This window comes from Numenius arquata, chromosome 17, assembly GCF_964106895.1.
Source record: "Numenius arquata chromosome 17, bNumArq3.hap1.1, whole genome shotgun sequence".
Taxonomy (NCBI): Eukaryota; Metazoa; Chordata; class Aves; order Charadriiformes; family Scolopacidae; genus Numenius; species Numenius arquata.
Window position 1 is genome coordinate 10419223 of NC_133592.1, and position 24541 is coordinate 10443763.

The window sequence follows — 24541 nt, forward strand, 5'->3', positions numbered from 1 at the left end:
TGGTTGTGCCCATGAGCGAGTGATGCCTTGTCCTTGCCACCACCTTGGCTTTTGCACTTGGATGGAAGAGGACAGCGTGGGAGGGATGGTGGCCATTGCCCATTCCTGCCCCAACAAACCTTGCTGTTAGAAAGGTTTTCCCAATAATTAATCCCCATCCTTTTGGCTACACCTTGATCCCATTCCCCATTGATCTGGCTGGCATGGGCAGAGAGCAGATTGCTCCCCTCGTCTCCGCTGACACGAGACAGGAGACCATTACCAAGAACTCAACACTCTTCCAGCTTCTTCCAGTTTGGGAGCTTTGCGCTCCAGCCATGAGTTGCAGAGATGCTGGGAGGGACCATGACCCCGTGAAGCCAAAGCTGCTTGACCATCTCTGATTTTCTCATGTCATCTCTTGCATGAACAAGGGGCTGAAGGGAGGCAGGTAAGAGAAAGGGCTGTTGGGGGTCTCTGTGTGATCCCTCACTGGCCTTTCTGCTGTAAGGGGTTTGCAGAAGGCAACTACGTAAGGTGTTTATCCAGATGTGGTACAGGACATTGCCAAAAATGGGCTTAAAAGGGACACACTGGAACAAAAATGGTGGGAAGGGGGTGAAGGCATCAGTGGAAGGAGCAAGAGTGGCACTGAGCTGCGCTGTGCCAGCACAGACCGCTGAGCACAGCCCAGCTTTGGTGCCACCAGCCCATCACCACTGCTCCATCAGCTGGGGCACAGAAACCTGAGCTCAGGTAAGGCTTTGGGGCAACAACAGTGGGAGAAGGTCCTGGGGCCTTGCAACACTAATGAAGTTATTTTCATTACCTTGGGAAATGGGCCTTACATGCAAAACCATGTGGGTTTGTGTCATCAGGGGATAGGAAGGTCCCAGGACTGCATCCTTGGGAACAGAGGGATGTGCGTAGGGATGGACAGGAAGGAGGAGGCTCAGGGCAGCCAGGAGGGGATGGGGCTCAACACTTCCAGTGGACCTTGGTGCCATGAAGGTGAGCAGGTACCAAGCTGTTTTTCTACCCTGTCAGGCAGGACATCCCCAGGTGGAAATGACTCCCTCTTGGGTTAAATTGTAATTTCAGATACAGTTCTCTTTGGACTCCTTGAAATCTCTGCGCTGCTGTGATTTTATTAAGATCTTGGCCAGTGAACTTGGTCCCCAGGCTTCTTCCTAACCAGATTACTAGGTGATCCTCCCACTTTGTTTGTTTTACCCCATCAGGGGCTTTTTAAAGTTTGATTTGTGAGCGGGAGCATCATCGTGTTGCGTTTACACAGCACCGAGCGATAATCAGGTACTCCTATAGTCTAGAAAATGCTGAAGATAAAAGCCAGCAGATAAATGAGCCCACAGTAATACAAGATCCTGCTTCACTTATAGATTTCTGTTGCTGAGACGCTTCTACCAGCCAAAAAAGGTGATAAGGATCAAAGCAAAGAATTTAAAGCTCCCGGTTATTGCAAACAGGAGATTCGTTTTGCCTGACAATTTTTAAAGCCCTGCACACCCAATGCTCTTGTTCCTGCTTTCCCCTCGGCTCTCCTTTATGAAAGGACAGGAAAACTTCCATCGTCTTCTCATTCTCTCCCCTTTCTGGATATGATTTTTGTTCATTTTTTTCCCAAACATCCCTTTCTCCACTGTTTTAAGACTGGCCCAACTTAAAACATTCTTCATTATGGCTTAAATATCACCCACTGGACACTGTGAACTTGTTTCCTGCATACAAGTGGTGGGATGGTGGGTCCCCCATCACCTTCAAGTCAGGTGGACCACGAGCATCATCTCGGTGTGGACCTTCCTTGCCCATCACCCACATCCCTTCAGGTGGGCCCCCCCTGGGGAAAACACTCCCCTGTCAGCATAGGAAAAGGGGTGCATGTTGCTGGCAATGGGGAACACTGGTTTAGAGCCAACTCCTGTGAATGAGGCCTTTTGACTACCTGGCAGTTTTCATCATAGAGTCAAAAGAATCATTAGTTTTCTTTCACTTTTGGCTACCAAAATTGTTTTGTCTCAAAACAAAACAAAGGATTATTGGTTTTGGCTTCTATAAGATGAAAAATAAGTTTGGTTGATGAAAAGAACTTGATTTAGGGGGAGCAGAAGTAAAACAAAAAATTGGATAAATGAAAAAAATGTCACTAAAGGTTTCATGCAATAACACAAATCCCCTAAGGTAAGGTTTTGAAAGCCAAATTAGATATTAAGCCTCCTCTGTTTCATTGTCAAAAGTGATGAGGTATGGTCTAAAACGGCATTTGCAAGCCAAAATCTGACCTTCCAGTAAGGCTCTGAGCTCCCCCGAGCATCCCTGTCACTTCTGGAGGTGGACCTGAGGACATCTAAAAACTTTGGACCTGCGTTTTTTTTTATTTTTTTTTTACAGGGACAGTGCTAACCCTTGGGCCCGTTGAAGGAAGCAACCAAGCTGCAGGTGATGTCAACAGGAGCAGGCTGCCGTTCACAGCCTCCTTCTCTGGATGGACACACCACCTCATCTCTGAGAGAAGAAAGAAAACAAAGCAGTGTCAAAAGAAAAAAATAAATCAGAACAATCATGTTTCAGCACAACTATTATTTTTTTCTGTATTTTCCCCCTCTCTACTGATACGTAAAAAAAATATATATTATATTATATTTTCCTTTTCTTAAATTATTTTTTTCAGCCTCAGTCCCAGCCGAAGTCCTGCCCCGTCATCTGGTAGAACTTCATGTTGAAGGGCCGGTAGAAGTCCCGCAGTCTCTGCACCACCTCCTGGTCTATGTCGGGGTGGGTCCTGCCTTTCGTCTTCCCCAGGCAGTGGGGTTTGCTGCTGCCTTCCGCCTTCTTCAGGCACGGGAACCCCTTGGTTTTGTTGAAGTAGAAGTGTTTGTCGGTGATGATCCTCTTGAGGCCCAGAAAGTCCTGGACCCTGCCCAGCTCCCCTGCGGGGTCACTGATCAGCCTCTCCCCGCTGACGAAGAGGATCTGCCCGATGGGGAAGTAGAGGAGCCAGTTCTCCAAGTGCTTGGCGTAGATGCCAATCTGGATGGCGCTCCACGAGGTGTCGATCAGGCCCGTAGTCCTGTTTTTGAAGGTCAGGCTCTCAAAGGTGGGGATATCGGGCTTCTTGGAGAGCGTTTGGGTGTAGTCCGAGATGGCTCTGGTGACGGGGTCCCGCACCACCACGATGAGCTTTGTGCCCTTGGACATGGAGGAGATGCGGGCTGGGGCCTCCTTGGTGACAAAGTAGCTGGGGGTCTTCTCCATGGTGATCTGTCCCTCCAGGGTCCTGGGCATGAGGTCTCTGAGAGAGAGAGGGACATGTTAGTGCTGAGTGCCCCATGGCGAGTGCAGACAGTGCTCTGGGGATGTCCTGGGGGCCAAAGACAGGATGCTCCCGCACCTCACACCTCCAGCCCTTTCCTCCTTGTGTGGATTGTCAGGAGGCCATAATGCTCTGATTCAGCAAAGCATCGAAACACCCTCCTGATTTCCCACTTCCTTTGGCTGCCTATTCACCTGGAATTAGACCTAAACCTATTATACCTATTCAAGGCCTCTAAGGGGCTTCTTGAGGGGGATCCCACCCCCCTTCTTGCAATGGCACCATAAGAACAGAGCACATCCCTACAAATGTCCTATCCCTTTAAATTCCTCCCTGCCCACACTGGGGTTTCCTGCATATTGGCTTAAATTCCCTGCAATAACAGCAAATTTCTGGAGTAACAACACTGCCTTCCTGCAGGGCACGAGGGATTTTCAAGGGCCAGGAGGTAAGACTCTATCTTTTGGTATTTTCAAGGTGGCAGCAAGCTGATGTCACATAAAAATGTGCAATATCAGCCCCCTGACCTCAGTAATTTCCTTCTTCCACCCAAAGAAACCCTACACGCAAGCTGCTTCGGGAAGCTCTCCCAGCCGGGAGCGGGAAGGGGCTTGGGCCCCGTCCAGGGACCATCCTGCTCCATGGTCCTCTTGAGAGTTCAGAGCCCTCCTGGACCAGGCATTGAGTGGGATTTGCTCAAGGATCGCAGGATTTGGCCCCAGGATAACCTGAGCTCCTCCATGTTAAATAAGACAAGCCAGGCAGGTGTAGGAGCCATATGAGCGGCTGCTTGCTCCTCATGGGTGTTCCCAGCTCCTCTCCTTGCTCCTCCTTTGCCCACCACATCCCATCCCCTCCCATTCGCATCACCCCACATATCACCCCCAGACAGGAGCCAGCATCTCCGAAACACCAGTGATTCACACCATCATCACTTGGTTACACAAACCCATCCCTCCTCCCAGGCTCTCAGCAGAATTTTCCTCTCCCCAAGCTTGGTCTCCGTCCGACGGTCCGGTCCTTCCTGGGGGGGAATGGGAGATGGATGGGGAGGTGGCTGTGGCGCCGGCGAGGGTCACCACCGTGCCACCAGCGGTTCTCATGGCAACTGCGGCCCCCAGGTCCCCAGGAGCAGGGACCCGCATCCCCCCTCCTCAAGCCCTGACCCCTCGGCTTTGACCTCGCTGGGGCTGTGACACCCGGGTGCGGTGATGAACTGCTCCCTGCCCGTTACCCTCTTTGCAGCAGCAACATCTGGTTTGCAAACCTGTGCAATATGCCAGCAAAATTAAACTCATCTATCAAAAAAGCAACAATGAAAAGCCAACAGCAGCTAAAAACACCAATAACAACCAAACCCCAGGCTGAGTCGTTATGTTACAAATGAGGCAGCGAGGACTGACCCTTCCTAAAGCACTTCCTTCTATTTGCAACCACGTTACATAGAGGCCGAGCAAAGATATGGTCCTAGAGAAGCCAAATGTCTGTTGGTCTTTGCTTAGGGTTTCTGTTTGGATTAAACTACCTAATTTAGGAGAGAAACTCCCTAAATTAGGCTGGAGAAGATGCAAGCTAAGGGGTATGAGCGAGCTCTCGTACATCCTGAAGGATGTGAAGACATAAAGGCAATCACTGCTGACACTAAGGATGGAGAGGGGTTCAAAACCAGCACGAGGATGGTCTTTGCTCAGCAGACTCATAATTATAGAGTGAGATTTGCCATCACCTGATGCTGCAAAGACCAAAAGTGTAAATAGTTCAGAAACAGACCGGCCAAATTCATGGTGGAAGAAATGAGTCGGTGGCAATGAAACGTGTGAGGCACGGAGCCACTTTGGCCATAGGGAGCCCCCAGCCCCAATTGCCCTCAACTGGGAGGAGATAACAGGAGACGGAGCCCTACAAACCACCAGCTTTCATACAGCCTTCTGTGACACTGGACAACAGCCACCGTCTGGAAGAAGGCACTGGGCTGGAGGGCTCTTTGCTCTGACCCGACGCAGCTGCTCGAATGGTTTTTCGCTCAAGGCAGTTTCATGAATCACCTCCCCCCCTGCCCCATGTGCACCAACCCCACATTTCTCAGGTGGTGTGTTATTGCACTCCGGTTTGGAAACCCTGCAACGACTGAGTCATCTCTGGGAGCACCTGAACCCCCAAAAGGTCATGGGAACCAGGTGGAACCCCCCTTCCCCACCACCCTCCAGCCTGGTCCCGGCCGGTCCCCGTCTCCTGCAACTGCACGTTGCTGTTGAGCAAGAACAGGAGCTGCTGAACCGGCAGCGGGAAGGCGAGTTGACTTCTGTTTGTGTTTTGATAAGTGTTGAAATCTCCGCTGTGTCTTCCCGAGGAGGAGATTTAACCCCTTTTTGTGGCGAGGCTGCAGCACAAAAGGTTTCTTCAGCGCCCAGGAATGAGCAGGCACCTCCGCTGCCAGGGCCGGCGCGCAGGGACACGCCAGGAGCCACAGGGAATGTGCTACCACAGCTTTTGGGAGCTTAATTAATTACAAAGGGCATCTTTCATGGACGTAAACAGATGCCTGAAGGCCTCCCTGGACTAATGGCATCTGGGTTTTATTGCAAAAGACCCACTTGAAAAGACAAGAACCACAAAAATGTTTTTGGCAAGAGCAGCCACCAGTGAGCCCTGCCAGAATAAATGGATTCTGTTATTTTAATTTTAGTGGAGCTCGGGGCTTTATTTAATTACTTAATAGGGGAGGAAGACTTTCCTCAAAGGGTGCATTTCGGCTATGCGGCATATTCATATCTGGCCTTCTCCAGGTCCGTACTTTCTTCCCATCAGCAGTGTCCAAGGTGGCCATTCCTGTGTCCAGGCAAAGCCCCCGGAGGTAGCTCATGGGGCTGCTGCTCGTGGGGGCTGTGGCCCCTTCCCCACCCCAATGGGCTTCACAGGACTTTGCTTTGGTAATGCAATGGTTTGGATGTGTCCTCCATCGTGGCTGCTACAGCAAACCCTCCCGCACCCTGGTGTGTCCGTCCTTGCCATCGGCACGGTACTGCTGGGGTCACATTAGGACGCCCCAGCAACAGCCTCCCAACCCTCAGACACTCCTGGTGTGGGAACTGATCTTTGGTGTCACGTTTATTATGGCTTTTATATCTCTTTATGGTACAATGAGGCCTTTAAAAATCTTGCCGTTAAGTTTCCCAGGGCAAAGCAGGGTGTTGGCTCAACCCCCGAGCTCAGAGTCCGCAGAGACACCACCTGATCTTAGCAAGATCCCTGTTCTTAGCAAGAGCGCAGTTCTGGGGAAGAAAACATCACTCTATGTCAGGAAACCAGAACAACATATCAGGCTCCTTCCTTACAAGACTGAGCACCCAGGGGCTGTGTTTTGGGAAATTCGGCTTGGAGGAATGGATGCAACGATACGTGTTGGCGTTTGCTGCCAACCCATGCTCCATCAGGGGACGGGAAATGGGTTAAAGCGGCTGTTTGGCCTCAGCTGCCCTGTGTTCCTGTCCCACCAACTCAAAGCAGCAAGAGAAGCTGGTGACTAGTGAGAAAACAAGCATTGGTTGTTCCAGAAAAGAAATTTTGGGAGGGAGACAGCCTGTTTCACGTAGTAGAAGCAGCCCTGTGCCTGTGTTCCCCGCAGCAGTGCGAGCTGCTCCTGGTGTTTGGTCCAGAAACCTCAAGGCGAGCTGAGCTCGCTGTGTGAAGTCCACCTGCTGCCTTGTCCCGCCATGTCCCGCTCGGGACATCCTGGGCTCCTTGGCAGCATGCGAGGCATTAAAAGCAGCATGGATGGACTTGCCGTAAGGGCTTTCCCACATAAATCTAGTCCAGATCTCTCCCGGCGGGAGGCTGAAGTCAGCAGATAAGGGCAGCTCTTCATCAGGCCTCACACCACTGTGACCCAAAGCGATAAATAAAGCTGCTGTGATTAGAGCCATCAGCCCCATGTGCTCCCTAGTAAAACCTGTCCCAGTTATCTGCCAAAGGCAGGACTCATCTCCTCTAGCTTTAACTCCAGAAGGCGAGTGCCTTCTCCCTGGTAGTCCCACTATGACTTTTTTAAAATAAACTGCCTCAGAGCCCAGCTGGATGGATTGAGATGATCATCCAGCACAAGGAGTGCCAGCCTGATACAGGGCATCAGCTGCGGGGTCTTGCACACCCTTCTCCACTGGAGAGCGTGGCCAGGTCTACCTGGAGCTCGTCTGCACCAGAGAAGTGAGTTTGTGCAATTGCAATAGAAGGGAGGAGGAGGAGGATGCAGAGAAGAGCTTTAGCCTGGCACAGGGGTCTGTAGCTTTCAGCAACGCAGGTTCTCAGTGCCGGAGCAGGGAACAACCCCAGGTGAAGGAGAAAGATGTGTCCCCCGCTCACCCGGTCCCAGCACCAGCAACCTGGGGGTGGCTGGAGATGTGGGCACAGGCTCATCCCGACAGCCTCAGCCGTCCCCGGGGCTGTCCCACCTTCTCTCGGTGCAGGAGGGGGGTCTGCCAGCACCCCAGCAAACACAGCAGAGGTATAGCCTGAAGGGGCAAACCCACCATCAACCAGGTCCTGAGACACAGAAACACCCACAGCCGGGGCATCTGCATGGCAGTGGCAGCTCGGGGACACTGTTTGTGTCCCTGGACCCCTCCAGCTGGGCTGGCTCAGTGCTCTCCCATCCGCAGCAGCCGAGAGGCAGTGAAGGAGGAGCTGCCGCTGCAGATCCCCGTTTCCGGAACACCGATGTTTACCCCGAGCTCTGGCCACGTTCCCATTGACCTGGCCACAGCCCCGGAAGGGCACACGGGCCGGGAACTCTCCGCTGGATAAAGGATGGGAATGAAGCAGGAACGCGAAGCCAGGGTTTCGCACAGCCTGTTTGCACAGAGCTGGGCTTTCCCAAAGGGGCTGGGGATTTTAGCTGTTGGCATCTTCCCATTCCACAGCCCGCGAGTTGCAGCGGGGCTATGAGACACAGCAGAAGCAGAAGGGCATTGCTTACCCCTACTCTGCACCCCAGGACACCTCCCCAGACAGCCTGGGCTGGGGGACACCTTGCTCCAGCTTCCAGGTGCTTTTTTCCATCTTTGCCACTAGCCTGAGCTACTGGTCCAAGCAGTGGGATACACGCAAAGAAATAATGGGTACAGAAAACCCCCAAGCAAGTATTAGAGCATCCAAGGAGCCCCCTTGTTTCCGTGGCTCAAAATGAGCTGCCAATAAATGTGATAATTAACACCTTAGAGCAATCTTCAAAGAAGAAACCTGCCCTCCCGTTACTTTTTGCCCCGCTCGGCTTAAACCAGCTGCAGTTTGGTTTTGCTCCGGATTCAATGGCCAGGGTTTGGGTGGGTTTGGAGCACCCCAGCCGGCAGCAGCGGTGGGAAAGGAAGTCTCTGGTGGTGGCAAGTGTTGTTTTTAAGGAAGTGCCACCAAAGAGGTCATCGCAGGAAAAGCTGTATCAAAGAAATGCTGCTCTTTCTGAAAGAGCCCAACAACTCTGCAATCAGCTGCGGGACCTCAAATCCCACGGAAGAGCCTTTCCGGCAAGAAAGGGCCAAATCTGCTCCCAGAAATGTAACACGGGGGTCACGGGGAGGATGGGACGCTCTCCCACCAGTGAACACCCGTCCCGGGTCCTGCCTTTGCACCACGAAGTGACAGCGCGGTTAAAAATGAAATTGGCTTGTTCAAGCAAAATTATCTGGTCTTTGTGTATGGGAGGAAGAGGAGAAGGAGAAAAAAAATACATTTCTTTCATCTCTGGAAGCCAGCAGTGTTCATGGCTTGAAGGAGTTCCCCCTCCATCAACTACCCGAAAAACCAAGCAGCACCCGAGATGGTGCTGGCACTTTTGTGCCCTTTACTCCCACTTGACGGCGTTTTCTGCCTCTGCCACTTGTGTGCTGCCTTCTGCATGTCAAGTATTAAAGTGACTGGCACGATGGTGGACGCTATGGCAAGGGCAAGGAGAGGGAGAGGGAAAATTTACTGCCCCAGGGGGCTTATTTCACCTTGTACTTCTCTATAGAAATGCCACCAGAATTTCCGCCTCCAGGAAGGGGCCGGACACCATGGTGGTGGGCATGTAACACGACTAGCAGTCCTGGGGGAAGCATGGAGCCTTCTCCAGCGTGAAGCTATGGAGCAAGGCGGATGGGGAAACTGAGGCACAGCAACCACCGCGGTGTGATGCAGCCTCACGCCCCCGAAGGGGTGTGCGTTGCCCCCTGTGCTACTGCAGCCACAGGCAAGTTGTCTTCTCCCCAAGCACCATCTCTTTTTCTTCCAAATCATTCTAAGTGGTGCCTCTCCAACAGAAATTTATAAAAAAAATCAAAACCTGCTATGACAAGTGTTTGCCTTTCCCCCCCACTGAGCCTGTGCTCCCAGAAGCACCATTACAGTGTGTGCAGAAGATGATTGAAAAGAAAGATGCTCTGGCAAGAGTGATAACTTGATGTAACCAGGAGCGTGCATGCATATTTAAATTAAAAATCGCTGCCTAGAGAGAGGAATGTGTCCCTCCTATGAGACCGGTGTCTCAGCCCAGGGGCTGTGCTGCCCTGGCAGCTCCAGCAAGGCTCTAAATTTGCTTTGATGAGCTGTGAGGGCATGTCAGAGTTAGTTGAGCCTCCTGCTTTGCGTTCCTTTAGATGTCAGGTGAAATCAATAAATGGAGAGATGCATTTCAAGGATCTGATAAAACTTTAAAAAAAAAAATCTCCACGGAAAGCTGTGGGACTGAGGAAGCTGAAAGGAGAGTGGCAAAAGATAAGAGGGGTCTGGAAGGAAAAAAGAAAATCATTCATTGCCTTGCTGGATGTAAAATCAAGTCCAACTGACGTTATAGCAAAGGGAGACTCTTGCCATCGGTTTTAACAGAGGATGGATTGGGCTGAGGTTGGAGCAAAATAAGAGGCAGGAATGGCCCTGGGAGGGGACAGTGAAGACCGTGGGGGTCTCTCTCATCCCTACCCATCCTGCTGCCGAGTCATTTTCTCTGGATAAAGAGAACACTCAGGGAAATTCAAGTGTTATTGGGGGACCTGCATCACAACTGTCATCTCCCAGAGGATGCCTGCACCCTCACAGAGCAACTGCGGTGGAGTCAGGGGCTTTGGGTTTTCTTCTGGCTTTTCTCTTCTGTCCCCACCGAACCATTGCAAACCGTGCAGGATGAGGGCATCACCCCCGGGCATAAACATGGTTCTGTTTCTTTGGCCATGGTTGGAAAGATGTGCAGCAGGGCTGCTTCATTTCTACCAGTGGTAAATGGTCCCTGGATTATTCGCTCCCCCGAGCTGTCCTGAGAAGCCTCCTGCCACCTTGGCACGCTCCCTGTGCCCAGCTCAGCCAGCTCCCTCCCAGGACACAGGATTTTTACTATTCCCAGTACTCCAGAAGGGTTTAAAAAAAAATAAAAAAATCAACGCATACATGAAGACAGGGCTTCCTTGCATGGAGCTGTGCTGGGATGAAAGGGCAGGTCTCAAAGCACACGGCGCACATCATTGCTTTCGGACACTTAGAAAATACCCCAAAACCCAGACCCGGCAGCTGCAAAGGATGGTGACCGCTGGGGGCTGCAGGCACAGCCCTGGCCACAGGCGTCGCTGCAGGGGATAAAGGTGGCATGCTGTAAATTTGCCACCTTCCCAAATAAAATGCTCTGGCAGAAGCCGGGTGTCTCCTCCCTCCCCCCAAACCAGCCTGCTCTGTGCTTGCTGCTGCACACAGCAGCGTCGGGAGCTCCCGCGCTCGTTCTTACGGCGGATGCCAGCGTTTATTTGAGCAAGTCTCGGTATTTATGTATCTCATTACATCTGCAGCCCGTAGCATCTGTTTCCACGCTGTATCTGTCAAGCAGCATCTTATCAGCGGGGCTGCCTTCCCGTCCCTCCCTCCTTCTCCTTCCCGTTCAGCTCCCTCTGAAGTTTGGGAGCCGGCTGACAGCCCAACGCGGGATGCAGCCAGCACCCGTGGTGCAAAGCTCTGCCTAAATTCCAGCCCGCAGGGACCCCCCCCATCCGTCTGCCCTGTCCCCATCCAAACCCCCAGCAGCAACCCAGTCGTCCCAGCCCCAGAGTCCATCCGGGGCAGGGTGACACAGAGGGACAAAGCAAGTAGTTGTGCCCATCTTGGCATCCATGCTGCATCCATCACATGGGCATCCTGGCAAAGGCATCTATGGGTCCAACCGAGGGCTTGCACTGGTCTCCTGGGGGGGGGTTCTCAGCAGATCCCCCCCCCTTGCATGCCCACTGCATGGCCAAGTGCCACGGGCAGCTCTGCTCCCTGTGCTTTTAACCACTTCGGTGTTTAAGAAAAGCTACTCCAGCAATCTCAGGGACATGGACACCAAGCTGTCAGCGCTGTATCCACAGGAGTAAGAACCGGTGTCACCTCATCCTGAGGTCATGGTCAGGAAACCACCTCCTTCCCAAGGAGCTGGGAAACCCATCAAAGAAACGCGGCAGAAAAAGTGGCTCGTTTGCAGGGGCGGTTGCCGGTACCTCTGCACGTGGATGCTCTCCTTCCGGACCGCGGGGCCATGACCCTGCTCAGGAAGAGCAGGAACAATCCCTGGCCAAGGGCAGAGGTGACCCATCAGGAAGCGGCGGTGTCCCCAAGATAAGGGGTTCATTCAGCCCCCGGGAGCCCCCATAGGAGCAGGCACAGTCATAACTTGTAACCCCCCCTGTGCTTTCAGCGATCGGCTCCTGCCTTACTCCTGCCCTGGGAAGGGAGGTTGCACTGATCAGAGCTAATTATGCCATGCAAGCCCTCTGCCTAATTGCTCTGATTAATTATTGATGGGCAGAGCTGCTGCTTTGAGGGCAGCAGGTAAGCGGGGAGCCCTGTGCTCAGGCAGGTGGCCGGGGGCCTCCTGGCTCCTAGCGAAGGGGATGCCGGTGGCGGGAGGTGATGCTGCTGTCTGGGCATCCCGTGAGCAGTCTGAGAGAAGGAACAGTGCCGAGAGGCTCCTGAAAATCCGCTGGGCTGGAGACCGCCAGTGCCTAAGTGCTATCGACAAGCAGAAACTCTCGGATGCCATTAGCCGTGCAAGCCATTGATTTCCTTTGCTGGAACAAGAAACTCATCAGAGCTGAGGCAGTCATGGGTGGCACCGCCGCTTCCTCTGGGCTCACCAGCTGGGCTTTGGGAAAGGGGCGTTTTGTAGTTGTTTTCTTTCCAATGGCTAAAAAGCCAAGTCATCACGGCGTGTTTCTGAATCCATCTGGGACGATGCTGGGTCCTGCCTGGTGGCATTGCTGGGAAATCCCAGCCATCCGCCCACCACAAGCAGACAAAGAGCTCCAGAGCCCGTGGCCATAGACCCCTTCATCATGTCTCCATCCTTTGTATGGGAATGGAGACACCACCAGGCACCATCTAAAGGAGCTTTCTCTCCTGGGCTTGGGGATGGGTTCATCAGCCATCGCTGCCGCCGAGGAGTCCTGCAGTGGTTGCCCCTTGGCTTGGCCACGAGCCTGCTCTCTAACCCAGCCTTAGAGCTCCTCTCCCTGCAGCTTGAGGGGGTGAGCAGGTTTGGGGTACACCACGCACCAGGGAGCACAAACCCTGCCCCTCCTCAGCAGACCTGGACCCAGAGCTCATCACCTCTGGCAGTGACCACAGGCATTTTTTGATCCCCTGTTTTTGCATCCCAGTGGTCTCTGCAGCATCTTCCCTGGTGAGACCTCCACCCCAGCAGCGGTCAGGGCTCCAAGCTTAGGGCATGAGCCATTTGCCAAATCCCTGCACCACCAGCTGATTCTTACAAGGGAGTAAATAAGGCCCACAGTGATTTCATCATATTTCCAACGGAGCTCCCAAATGAAAAATGAGTCCTCATTTCCCGGATGGATTTGCTTGGGGAAATTCAGGCTTCTGGTGGCTGGTTCTGTTGGCTTTTTGGTGCCGTTTTGTGTTGTAACTGTGGCGCCTCTTAATGAAAACGGACACGGGTTCTGCTCCCTTCTACAGACACCTCCGTTACTCTGCAACCTCTGATTCCCCTTTATGACATATCACGCCAAAGGAGGATTTTCCAGCCGAGGCGATGGGTACGAGCCCTTTTGCAGCCTCGTACCCTGCCTTTCTCCCCTGCAGGTGCACAAAGTGCAAATCAAGAGCTCCCAGTCCCGCCGTGCCCTGGAATAAGTCCTGGAAATGAGTCCTATGAACCCAAAACTCACCCAAAGCAGCAGTTTGCTGAAAAGTGCCTGCCCGTTTGCCCACTGCACTGTTGCCCGGTGGGGAAGGAGCTCACAACCTCCTCCCATCACACGGAGGGATGCAGAAGAGTCACAGCCTTCGTAGGGACCAGCATGACCTTCAGCCTGGACCTCACCCTCCTCGGTTTCGATGTTAAAATGCCCGCTTTTGAGACCTGCATCACAATTCTGAATGTGCACTGCATTTTTTTGTTCGTATTAAAGCTGTGCCTATATGGGCTGATCCTTATCCCCAGCTAGTACGTGAACAGAGCAGGAGATGGCACGTGCTTTGAAAAGCTTATCGAGTGAAGAGAAAAGACTGAGGGAGGAGAGAAGAAAGGGGAGAAGTGACCCAGCATCTGATATAATTAAACCTCAAGCCCATCCTTCTTCCTTAAGCGCATCCCTGAAGTGGAGGGACCAGAGATGCACCTTCCCCGACGAGGACCTGGGTGAACCCCCTTGATGGGCTCAGCCTTGAGGTGCCAGAGGGGTTTGTCCTGGGGAGAATGTGGGAAAACCACCCCAAACCAGTAACCATCTCACGTCTCTCTCACTCAAGGATCTTCAAGACCACACATTTCAGCCCTGACTAAGCAAATCACCTTAAAGAGGAAGGTTAAAGAACTGTTTATTATTGGAAATGTCTCCCTCTCTAGGACTCATTTTTTGATAAATTAGCTTCAGCTTCATTACTTCATGATATATTTCCCTTGACATTTAATTATACTTACCCCAAACACATTAAGCCAATCAGTCTGAACAGCTTCTTATTAATATGCAAATTTCTCCTTTGAAAACCCATGAATCTGTAAAAAAACCTCTTTAGGCTTCAATTAGACCCATTTGGGAAGTTGGGAACCCCCTGAAATGCCCTCCTGGTCAGAGGTCGGAGGGGATGGGGGGCCAGGAGACACAGACCCACGCTGGTGCCTGGTTTTGGGACAGGAGAAGAGGATGCTGCCAGCCACTAAAGCACCTTCACAGGCCTGGAGCCATGGAGGGGAAGGATTTTTTTATGCTGAGGGTGGTGAAATGCTGGCACAGGTTGCCCAGAGTGGCTGTAGATGCCCCAACCCTGGAAACATTCAAGGTCAGGTTGGACGGGGCTCTGAGCAACCTGATCTAGTTGAAGATGTCCCTGCTCGTGGCAGGGGGTTTGGACTAGATGGCCTTTAAAGGTCCCTTCCAACCCAAACCATTCTATGATTCTATGAAGATTCTAAGATGGGAAGTCGAATCCCGCAAACCAACATGGTGTTGGCAGCTTATCCCCATCCCAGCCCTTCTCCGCAGAAGATGATGTTCCTTCTCTCCACCAGCCCTGGAGATAGGGTGATACAAAGCCTCACTGCCGGGGAGCTTCACATGGGAGCTGCAGAAGATGCAGTGAAATCTCAGCCCAGTTTTTAGCAAAACAAACAGGAATCCAGTTCCCCCAGCGCCGTGGGCAAACAGGACGTGATTTGCATTAGGCAAATAAGTTGAACCACACAATTAACCATCTGCCCTGGAAAAGCTTTAGGTTTTGCTTTAAAGCTTCGCTTCCAGCCTCCCTCTGCTCTCGTATCCGTCTGAACGCCGCAGGATTTTCTACTCGGAAACCAACAGGGAATAAATTCAGTGAATCATTCCTATAAGTAATTGGAGAGAATCATCAGCATAGGTACTACAGCCCCGGTGGCCTTTGGCCTCCCGGATGTGTTTCCCGTGGATTATGCCAATGGGGAAACCGCAAAACTGCTTCAAACCCTCCCAGAGTCTCCAGTTCCCACTGAAAGCCTTTCCTTGCTAAAACAAAATGATTTCCTGGGAGCTGCTGAGCACTACAACATCTTCTCGAGAAAAAGTTACTCATTTCATCCTATTTCAAAAGAGGCTGCAGGTTTTTGTTTTTTTTTTTTTTTTTTTAAATACGATTTGGTATAATTTTTTTTATTCCCTACAGTTAGACATTAAGATCGGAAATACATTGCAATCAGTGTACTATATAAATAGTCCAATTTTGGAAAACAGCTCTCATGAGCAATAAAGAAACCCAATTTACTATGCGCTGTAATAAAAATATCTCTTTTAGCATATAAATCAAACCAAAGTGAACAGATAAAAAAAAAATAAACTCAACCCCCTGGTTTTTGCCTGAGAGCGCAGGCAGCCGGCCCTGGGGAAGGGCTCGCCTGCCCTATATAAATATATGCAAGAGCAAATCTGTTAAAAACTGTAGCCACCACTTTGTTTTCTAAAGGTCCCAGTTTATCCTTCGGCAGAAGAAGGAAAGCTGGGGAGAGGTCGGCGGGAAACACAATCCTTTCCTGTATAAACAGTATGGCCTGCGCTGATTTTAAGTGCATCATATGGCATATATTTTATTGTGTGTATATATAGAGAGAGGGAAAGAGAGATTTTTCAAGCCAGCCAGAGACATAAAGTGATCTTATATCATCTAAAACCAACAATCGTACTCGGACTTCTGGCAGTTTTCCTTGCAGTCGTCCCTGCCACCCCCCCTGCCCCTTCCCCCACGGGCGGCTGGTGCGCGCTGCCGTCTGCCCCCATTATTTTTCACAAAGGCATATAAATCACTGGGGAAACTCTTATTATCTTATTTTCCCTCTGCTTCCCTCTTGTCTGTTTTGAGAAAAATTAATGCATTTGTCTCCAGAAAAATGTGCAGTCTCTATAATTCAGTTTTAAAACAAGCACAACTAGCAAATGGATAGACCTCGGTTAGGAGACTCATTTTTCATGCGAGTAATTGAACCCTTCCCTTCGATTTTTCCTTTGGGTGTTAAAGACAACTGATGCCTTCCTGGAATTTGCTAAGGTCTAAGAAAGGTGCAAAGACAGACAGACAGAAAGAAAAAGCAGAAGAAAGAAAGAAAGAAAGAAAGAAAGAAAGAAAGAAAGAAAGAAAGAAAGAAAGAAAGAAAGAAAGAAAGAAAGAAAGAGAAAGAAAGAAAGAAAGAAAGAAAGAAAGAAAGAAAGAAAGAAAGAAAGAAAGAAAGAAAGAAAAGAAAGAAAGATGAAAAGAAAAAAGAAAAAAGATAGAGAAAGAAAAAAGGGAGGGAGGGAAGGAAGGAAGGAAGGAAGGAAGGAAGGAAGGAAGGAAGGAAGGAAGGAAGGAAGGAAGGAAGAAGGGTGTGAAGCACATCTCAAAGCATCAGCTGCTCCTCAGGAAGGCTCAGGAAGGCTCCTCACTGCCTGGGCTGGTGGGGTAACCCATCCCCACCACACATCCAGCAGCCTCTGCCTTAACCTGGCCCCGTGCCCCCTGCTCAGCCATCTGCAAAGCTGGGGTCTAACAGCCCTGTTGTGTCCTGCAAGCACCCCAAGCCCCAGATGCAGGGTTGGGGGGGACACCCTTCATGACTAACAGCAGCGGTTTCATCCTGATGCCTCTTTCTGCATCCAAAACTCAGGGACTCTCTACTCTTCCCCCCTCCCTTACTGGGGAGGCAAACCGACACAGTTCTCTGGACAAAGTCCCTCAGACAGCGGCGTGTTTTTTCCAAACCACAAAAATCACAGCCAGCTTGAAAATTTCCCACGCCCTGTGCTTCAGGGCTCCAGGGCAGAGCCAGCCTCTCCCCCTAAGAGCTGTATGTACCACAAGGGCTCCTGTACAAAACGCTGCACATCCTCGCCGCGGTCCCCAGACCGCATCCCCATCTCTTATCAGCTCCGATTCACCACTGGCACAGAGGAAGTCAAGAATAATTCCAGAAAAGCCACAATCAAGTGAGCGCTCAGGCCGGCAAAGTCTATTGTTCCTTTGTCTCTCACTATATTATCTCTGTCCCCTGGGAGCTACATTATTGCCTGCAATATATAATGTGATTTGCTTGTTTTCCATGTCCGCCTCATTTTTCTTAGGCACAAACACACGCGCACCTTCAGCCACGCACACTCCCAGCGGTGCAGGTTCCTCCCGTGGAAGAAGAGGAGAAGGATGGGAGAGGGTCTAGGATGGGAACTGGAGCTGGAGAGAGAAGCTGCAGGCAGTTTGAAGGGGGACAAAATGTTGTCTAGAAATTGGAAGGACACAGAAAACCACTGAATAGAGGTGACTGGGGGGAAAAAAAGGTGTTCTTCCATCCTCCTTCCCTCCGGAGGAGGAGAAATCCCTCCAGATCTCAGAGACTGAAAATCAGGACCCAGCGAGTGCAGGAACTGAAGTAGCTAAGTTAAAGCAGCTGAAGCCAGAGGTAGGGAAATAATATTGGAAATAAAATCGTAAATTTAAAATTGGAAAAAATAAGGAGATAATTGGAAATAATAATGGAAATGCAGTGGATGCAGCAGGCTGAGACCCACCCGGGCCACCCAGCCGCTCTTAGGGGGTTTTGGACACCCCCACGTCCCTGCAGGCTAATGGACCAACTGCCAGGGTGTGTTGGGAGGAGGGAGAAGGGCTTTCTCCCTTCTCGGCAGCGATAAAAAGATCCAGCCTCCAAGATATTGTTGTGGAGTCCTAAACAATTCAACAGAGATTATTAAGTTTTGGGAAATACTGTGACATGCCCTATACTGCTGGAGATGCTTCATGTATATTTGTGTGTGTGTGTGTGTGTGTGTGTACATCAATGGAGAGCTTTACGAAAGAGCCAGACACCTCAAAGGACCCCCCCCGCTCTTGAGAGCAGAGGTTGTTTCTTAAATTATGCTGAGAAGTGACTTCTTTATATATCACTACACGTTTCCTCCCGCTGCAAGGCCAAAAAATCCTCTATCTGTATAATAAAAAAGAGAGCCTGACCTCAGGCTATGATCTAAAATATATGGAGGCACACAAGTTTACCCTCGCAGTCATTCTTCATCCTTCCTTCGCCAATTCTTTGTCCTTTCGCTAAATGAAACTTTAATGGCTGGAAAAGGGCTCCCTACTTTCATTCCCGGAGCAAAGCAGTCAAGTGCAAAGAGGGCAAAAGTCTCCAGAAAATAGAAAGCTTAAAAAGCTTCCCCCTAGCTTAATTTGCAAGTCCTGGGCAAGGAGGGGGCTAGCGCTGAAGGAACGGCGCCGAGCAATGGCACCCTGGCCCCCTCCAGCCCCGCAGTCTATTAAAGGATTTGAGCCCCCGCTCAGAAGGTCGCGCATTAAGAGCTCTTTTCTGTGCTCAGCTATTCCACCTCCTCCCAGGGAATGCATCACTGTCTAACCCGCTATCTAACAGAGGCATCTGACATATTTCAGGAAGTTTTAGTTGATGGCAGAGCTAAATTTCGTGAGGAAATTGTGCAGCATCTAGCTCTGGCCCTGGCCGGTCTGTAGGTTTGTACCACGATCACCTTCTCGTCGCTGCACAGGGGAGGCAGAGGCTGTTCCTTGGGTGTCAGAGTGACACCAAGGGTTCTAAGAGTGAATCCAGCTCATTAATGGGAAAAAAAAAAAAAAAAAGAAAAAAAGAAAGAAAGAAAAAGAAAGAAAAAAAGAAAGAAAGAAAAAGAAAGAAAGAAAGAAAGAAAGAAAGAAAGAAAGAAAGAAAGAAAGAAAGAAAGAAAGAAAGAAAGAGAGAAAGAAAGAAAGAAAGAAAAAGAGAAAGAAAGAAAAGTACTTTCCAGAATATGAATGGATGAAAAAACCCACAACCATTAGTGCCCTCAGCTTCATGAGTCCACTTGAGTCATTTGGATCCAGGCCAAGAAACCCTCATCTTCCTCACTCAGCACCAAACCGGCACAGGCCGGGGCTTTCACATCGGCTCCTGAAGATGACCCCCAGTCCTCTTGTTTTCCAGGGCTGTCCTGCTTGGCAAGACCAACCCTCCTTCCCTCTTCATTTCTCAGCATCCACAAAGAGGAGAAGACCCAGCTCCCTCTTTCATCGCTTCCCTGGAAAAATGTAAGAAAACGTAGGAAAAATTGGCTAAGCCCACGCTAGTGGGACTTAAAGCCCATGCTGACACCGTGGCCCACCATGACAGTCGGGCATCACCCCATGGTTGTGGCACGAGGTGTCACCTCACAGGGCAGTGGCTCCACAGGGACCCTTGGCATGGTGTGATCCTTCCATCCCAACAGGAAGAGCCTGGAAAAGTGATTCCATGTCTTGGGACCCTCTCCCCAAGAAGCAGCGAGACGTCTGCTCTTAAGCCACTTTGGAAAGCCCAGACAGGACCCCTGGAGATGAAGATTTTGAAGTGTGATCAAAGAGACCGGTGAAGATAGCAAGGAGGATTAATGCTTTTGCAAAAGCACAGTGAAAGCTTCTTAGTTATTCCAGTGGGACTTTTTTCAAAGGGGCCTAAGGGAGTTAGGCACTTAAAGCTCACTCCGATCCTTTATTTAGTTTGCAAATCCTGCGCTGGAGTAGTGCAGGAGTGTGACCCCTGAAGCATTACTTTCCCAGCATGTCTGCGTGAGTGAAAGGCTGAATTGATTCTGGCTGTGTCGGTGGCCTCCTGCAGCTGCTCCTTCTCCCTATCGGAGGGAGAGAGCTCGCTGGTGGTAAACGGTTGAGGCTACAAAGTCTTTAAAGAAACAAAAAAGGGACCAAGAACACACCGAAACCTTGTGGGCCGTGTGTTCGGGGGAAATGGCTGAGAGTGGCTTCAGGTCTGATTCCTTCCACAGGGGTTAAAGCTGGACATAATGTGCCAGAAGATGCTACTCGTGGCAGATCCAGACTGCGAGAGCTGGGCGAGGTTTCTCCACGATCTCTAAGAAAGCTGCAGGAACCACTTATTTCATGAGTTTGATTATTCTTCACTGCTCATGTCTCCCTGCAGTTTTTTTTTTTTTTCCTCCCATTGCCAGCCTTTTACAGTTAAAAAATGTAGAAAGAAGACCCAGGGGGTTTTGTTCCCCAGACGGTTGCGTGTTCACGGCGTCTTAATCATTCCCACCACCACTAATGCTATCCTGGAGGGTTACAGCTCCGGGAAAGCAATATGAGGAAGCCGGGAAAAGGGCACAAACAACAAACAGAGAACCTGTTCTCATGCAAATGATCCTCACGACAATAATCATAATAATAATAATAATAAAAAGAAAAGGGGGGGGGGGATGAGAAACGCACACCATGGTCCGGCCGTGGTGAATGCTCTCCACCGGGAATGCCTTCCCGCCGGCTCCCCCGGCTTTCATTTCATCTCCCCCATCACCCCGCACTGGACAGGGAGCCCCATCCGCTGAGCCCCCGGCACAATGCGAACGGGTTCCGTATTGTTGGGAAACACGGCAACACATGTGACGTGCTATTGTCCCTAATTTGATTAATGAAGCGATCACGCTAACGGGGCATTCCACACACACACACCCCCCCCAGCACCTTGTTACTAACCCACGCCAGGAACTTCCCATCAGAGCATTAATTCCCCACTACTTGCCTTTCCCAACCTTGTCAGGTAATTGTTTATGAAAAGATGAATGTATACAATAATACTGGGTGAAGGGAGCTGATGTATGTGGTGTTAATGAATGAAATAATCAGTTTGGTAATAACTGGCATGTGTATTTGTCAAAAGGGAACCAGCAGGACATTAGCATTCTGCAGCCACCGAACCTTTATCTCCTGGGCTTGTGTTTGACAACCGCCCCCAGATAGTCCATGAATAAAATACAGAGTAGTACCCAGACATAATTAAACTGCCAATGTGGATGTACCTAAATGAACTTGATATCTTAATGACACTAGATAGCATGCGAATAATGAAGGCTGCATGAAAAGGATGTGCATAATGAACACAGACATCCCGGCTGTCGCTGCGGAGCCGCCCGTGGGGACCATCCTCGCCGACGGCGGCCCCCGGACCTCCTCGTTAGCGCTCGGGGCATCGCCTGCGCTCCCACGCCACGCCAAGGGGACCGGTGCCGTGCCCACGGGGCTCATCCACACCGGTGCCGAGGACAGAGTGCTGCCCCTGCGGGGCAAGGGCTGGGGTCACGGAGGACGGAGCCGCCTGTGGGGACAGGGCTCTCAGACCTCCCTCCTCCAGAAATCCCTCCTTTGCCCCATCTCTCTGCACCGGATCCTCACCGCTCCCGCTGCATCTGCTCCTCCAGAGACCCCTGGCACGCTGTTGTGCAGCACAGACGTGATTTTTAGGAGCACTCAAAATGATTAAATTACCAGACATGTTTCTTTTTTATTATTTTTTTTTTTCAGCACGGAGGTTGTTTTCCAGTGGAGAAGACACTCCCTGGGGACAGGCTGCTCCGAGGAGCCCAACCACCAGATAGAGAACATGTCCCGAGACATGCAGAGCCATAACCCCTCCTCGTCTCCATCATCCACAGACGTCAAGGCAGACGTGTCCCCTCCCAGCCCCCACGGGTGCCATCCTCCCTCCGGAGGATGCTGGGCACCCCCGGCAGGCACCCAGTTGTCCCTACGAAGCCATTCCGGTGTCACGCTGCCGCTCCTGAAAGGCAGGCTTCAGCCTCCTCCTTCGGGGAGGTTCACACGCCACACCGCTCAGAAGGTAATTGCCACTTATTGCTCTAATGGCTCCGATTTTAGCAGCAAATGAGTGATGTACAGTAAGTATCGGTCTTATTAAAGAAATAATAATGGGAAATTAGAGCACGCGCTACAGGGAAGGAACACTCCCCCGGTTACGCGGGATACAGCCGTGCTGGCATTTGACAGCAGCAGAGTCCCTGCCGGCTGCTGATATGACTCCAATATATTTGAATAGAATAAGTTCAGCGCGTAGGAGAGCAACCAGCTCAATACGGCTCGGCTTGCGCCGTAACGACCGGATCGACTGGTGGCTCAGGAATTGCTGCGGAGCATGGGAAACGTGAACTGGAACAGGTCCTATCTCCCTCTGAAAAAGGAGATAAGGAAAAACTGCTTAATGAAATGACAAAAAAGTACAGCAGGTTCAGGGGAGTAAACGTCTTAAAAACCAGCAGATGACACAGGCGGGACCACCACGGGGAGAGCCACCGCAGGGAGCGACCTGCCGGGGGTAGCACAGCAAGCTGTGATGCGGGATGAAGTATTGAGATGGGTTAAAAACCATAAAATGATGGGCCAGAAAAAGGGCGAAGGTGGCACCGGTGTGGCCCAGCCTGCCCAAGAGGGACCTGGGCACGTGCTCACCACCAAGGTGTCTTCAGCGATGACGGTGACCGTTAGAGCCAAAGAGCTCCAGGTCCCTACCAGGAGAAACCTTCAACTTACTGCAGGCTGCCTGTTTACCCCCGCTGAAGATTTGGCCCTGACTCCCAGTTATTTAACCACTGCCTTCCTTCCCGGGAAAGCCATCCCCGTGGTGCACCCTCATTAGACAGTAATGGTGATTTCATTAGATTAAATAACTCCGCTGATCCCCGGAGACCAACAGCACTTTAAACATAGAGCCTCAGAGTTAGAATTACTGTTATTTAACCTTGATTAGATTACAAGGCAAATCCAATTTTTCCCCTAAACATATGATGGCTATGACTTGCCGGGTGGGAGATGTTAAGGATGGCATTCCTGGAAATCTCTGCTGAGGCAGGGAAACCGTGCCTGAGTCAGCAATGTCGGGGTGACCCATGGACTCACGTCTGAAAGTCCTTCTGCAAAGACCATGAACAGGGCTCAAAGGGTGTCCCCACCATCCCTGCCCTCACTTTGTTCCAAAGCCAGGGGAGGGCAGGTGAACCCGTATCTGTCGTGTCGGCTTATCATCCCCTCCAGCAGGAATATCACCAGGAAATAATTGGGCCTCTTTGACCCATGGCCCTGCCATGGCTGAGGTTGTTAATCACTCCTTAAAGCTCCCTCCTGGCCCTTTCTCCCCCGGGAGCCACATGGCCCATAGCTCCCAGCAAGGGACACTGGCCGGGGGTGCCTGGGATGAGAGCAGGGAGTGAGAGCACCCGGGTCTCTCCCTTCCCCTTATCCCCAGGATCCTGTGGAAATCTGTTTTACGACTCTGGGGACCTGACGGCTTGGAGTGGGCTGGGAAAGGCTGGTCAGGGCAGGAATGGGACCATCTCAGGGCTCCACTCCTAAGTATGGGGGTGCAGTACGTGCCCCTTCCCCAAGAATAGAGCAGGGAGGGGATGGCTTTCAGTGCACAGTGATTTTTCCTTTCAAGCCCTTTCCTAGGATATGCTGTGCATTTAGTGTCCAGCTTAGGAGAGCAGCCCGGACAGAGCTTCCTCTGGACCCCTTTGCTGATGCACCTTCAGGAAGCCAAGGGGGTCAAACAATTGCCAAATGTATTCCCCACACTGGGCAGAGCCGCCGGTGGGTCCAGGGATGCTGGGCAACCCCAGCAGCCGCAGGCAGGCAAGAGCACAGCCCCCTCAGACAGACAGAGAGACTCCTGCGAGAGCAGGCTTGGCTGTTGCTGCGAAACTCACTGATCTGATAAACCTGGCTTCATCTGGGGATGTGTAAGGAAAAGGGGAGGCTCCAGGAAGAGCTGGCTCCCAGCAACCAAGGTGACCATGAAGGTGACCATGAGCAGAGGCCAGACCCAACAGGGCACCCACCCTGGGCTGACCATGGGATATTCAGCAGAAGCTCCCAGGGATGGAGGGGAGGAGAAGGACCTGTGTCCTCATCCAGACCAAAACACCCAGTGGGCTCCAGTTAGGGTCCAGACATATCCATCCCACTCACCCAGGGATGTCCCCAGGGGGTGACGGCCAGAAAAGCCCCTGGGAGAGGCCAGGGCTGAGCATGGCTCTGCAGGTCACCGAGGCTTGGGCTCCTTTATCTAGGTGTGGGCTTACACCAGCTTTTACAATGCTGCTGGATTTGGCCAATGGAACCAAGTGCTGCTTTCAAGGGCTTTAATAAAATCCAGAATCCCTCCTAATTTTAAGCCAGATTTACTCCAGAGGAAACACACCCAAATTCCTTCCTCGTCTCTGCAATCACAACCCCTGATGCCTTTCCCATGTGCCTTCCCAGGGCTATAATGTGACCAAGCCCAGGCGGCTTCCGAGTGAGAGCGGGGCTGGGGGCGTTGCTCTGGGGTGACAGCCGAGAAAGCATCAGAAGCATGTACTGGGGAGATGCCTACGTTGTCCAAAAATAAATCATAATTTAAAAACCCAGTGCTGCAATAGTGCATTTCTCATGTAGCAAAGAATC

At 51.3% G+C, this 24541-nt stretch overlaps 1 protein-coding gene across 1 annotated transcript in view; it reads right to left on the reverse strand.

Moving 5' to 3' along the window:
- Window positions 1–2670: 2670 nt before the first annotated feature.
- The window catches only part of LOC141472878 (heparan sulfate glucosamine 3-O-sulfotransferase 3A1-like), a 32434-nt gene continuing 10563 nt past the window's right edge, over window positions 2671–24541 (reverse strand). The window contains exon 2 of the mRNA XM_074160150.1: window positions 2671–3289. Coding sequence (XP_074016251.1) covers window positions 2671–3289 — 619 coding nt within the window. The remainder of the gene's footprint in view (window positions 3290–24541) is intronic.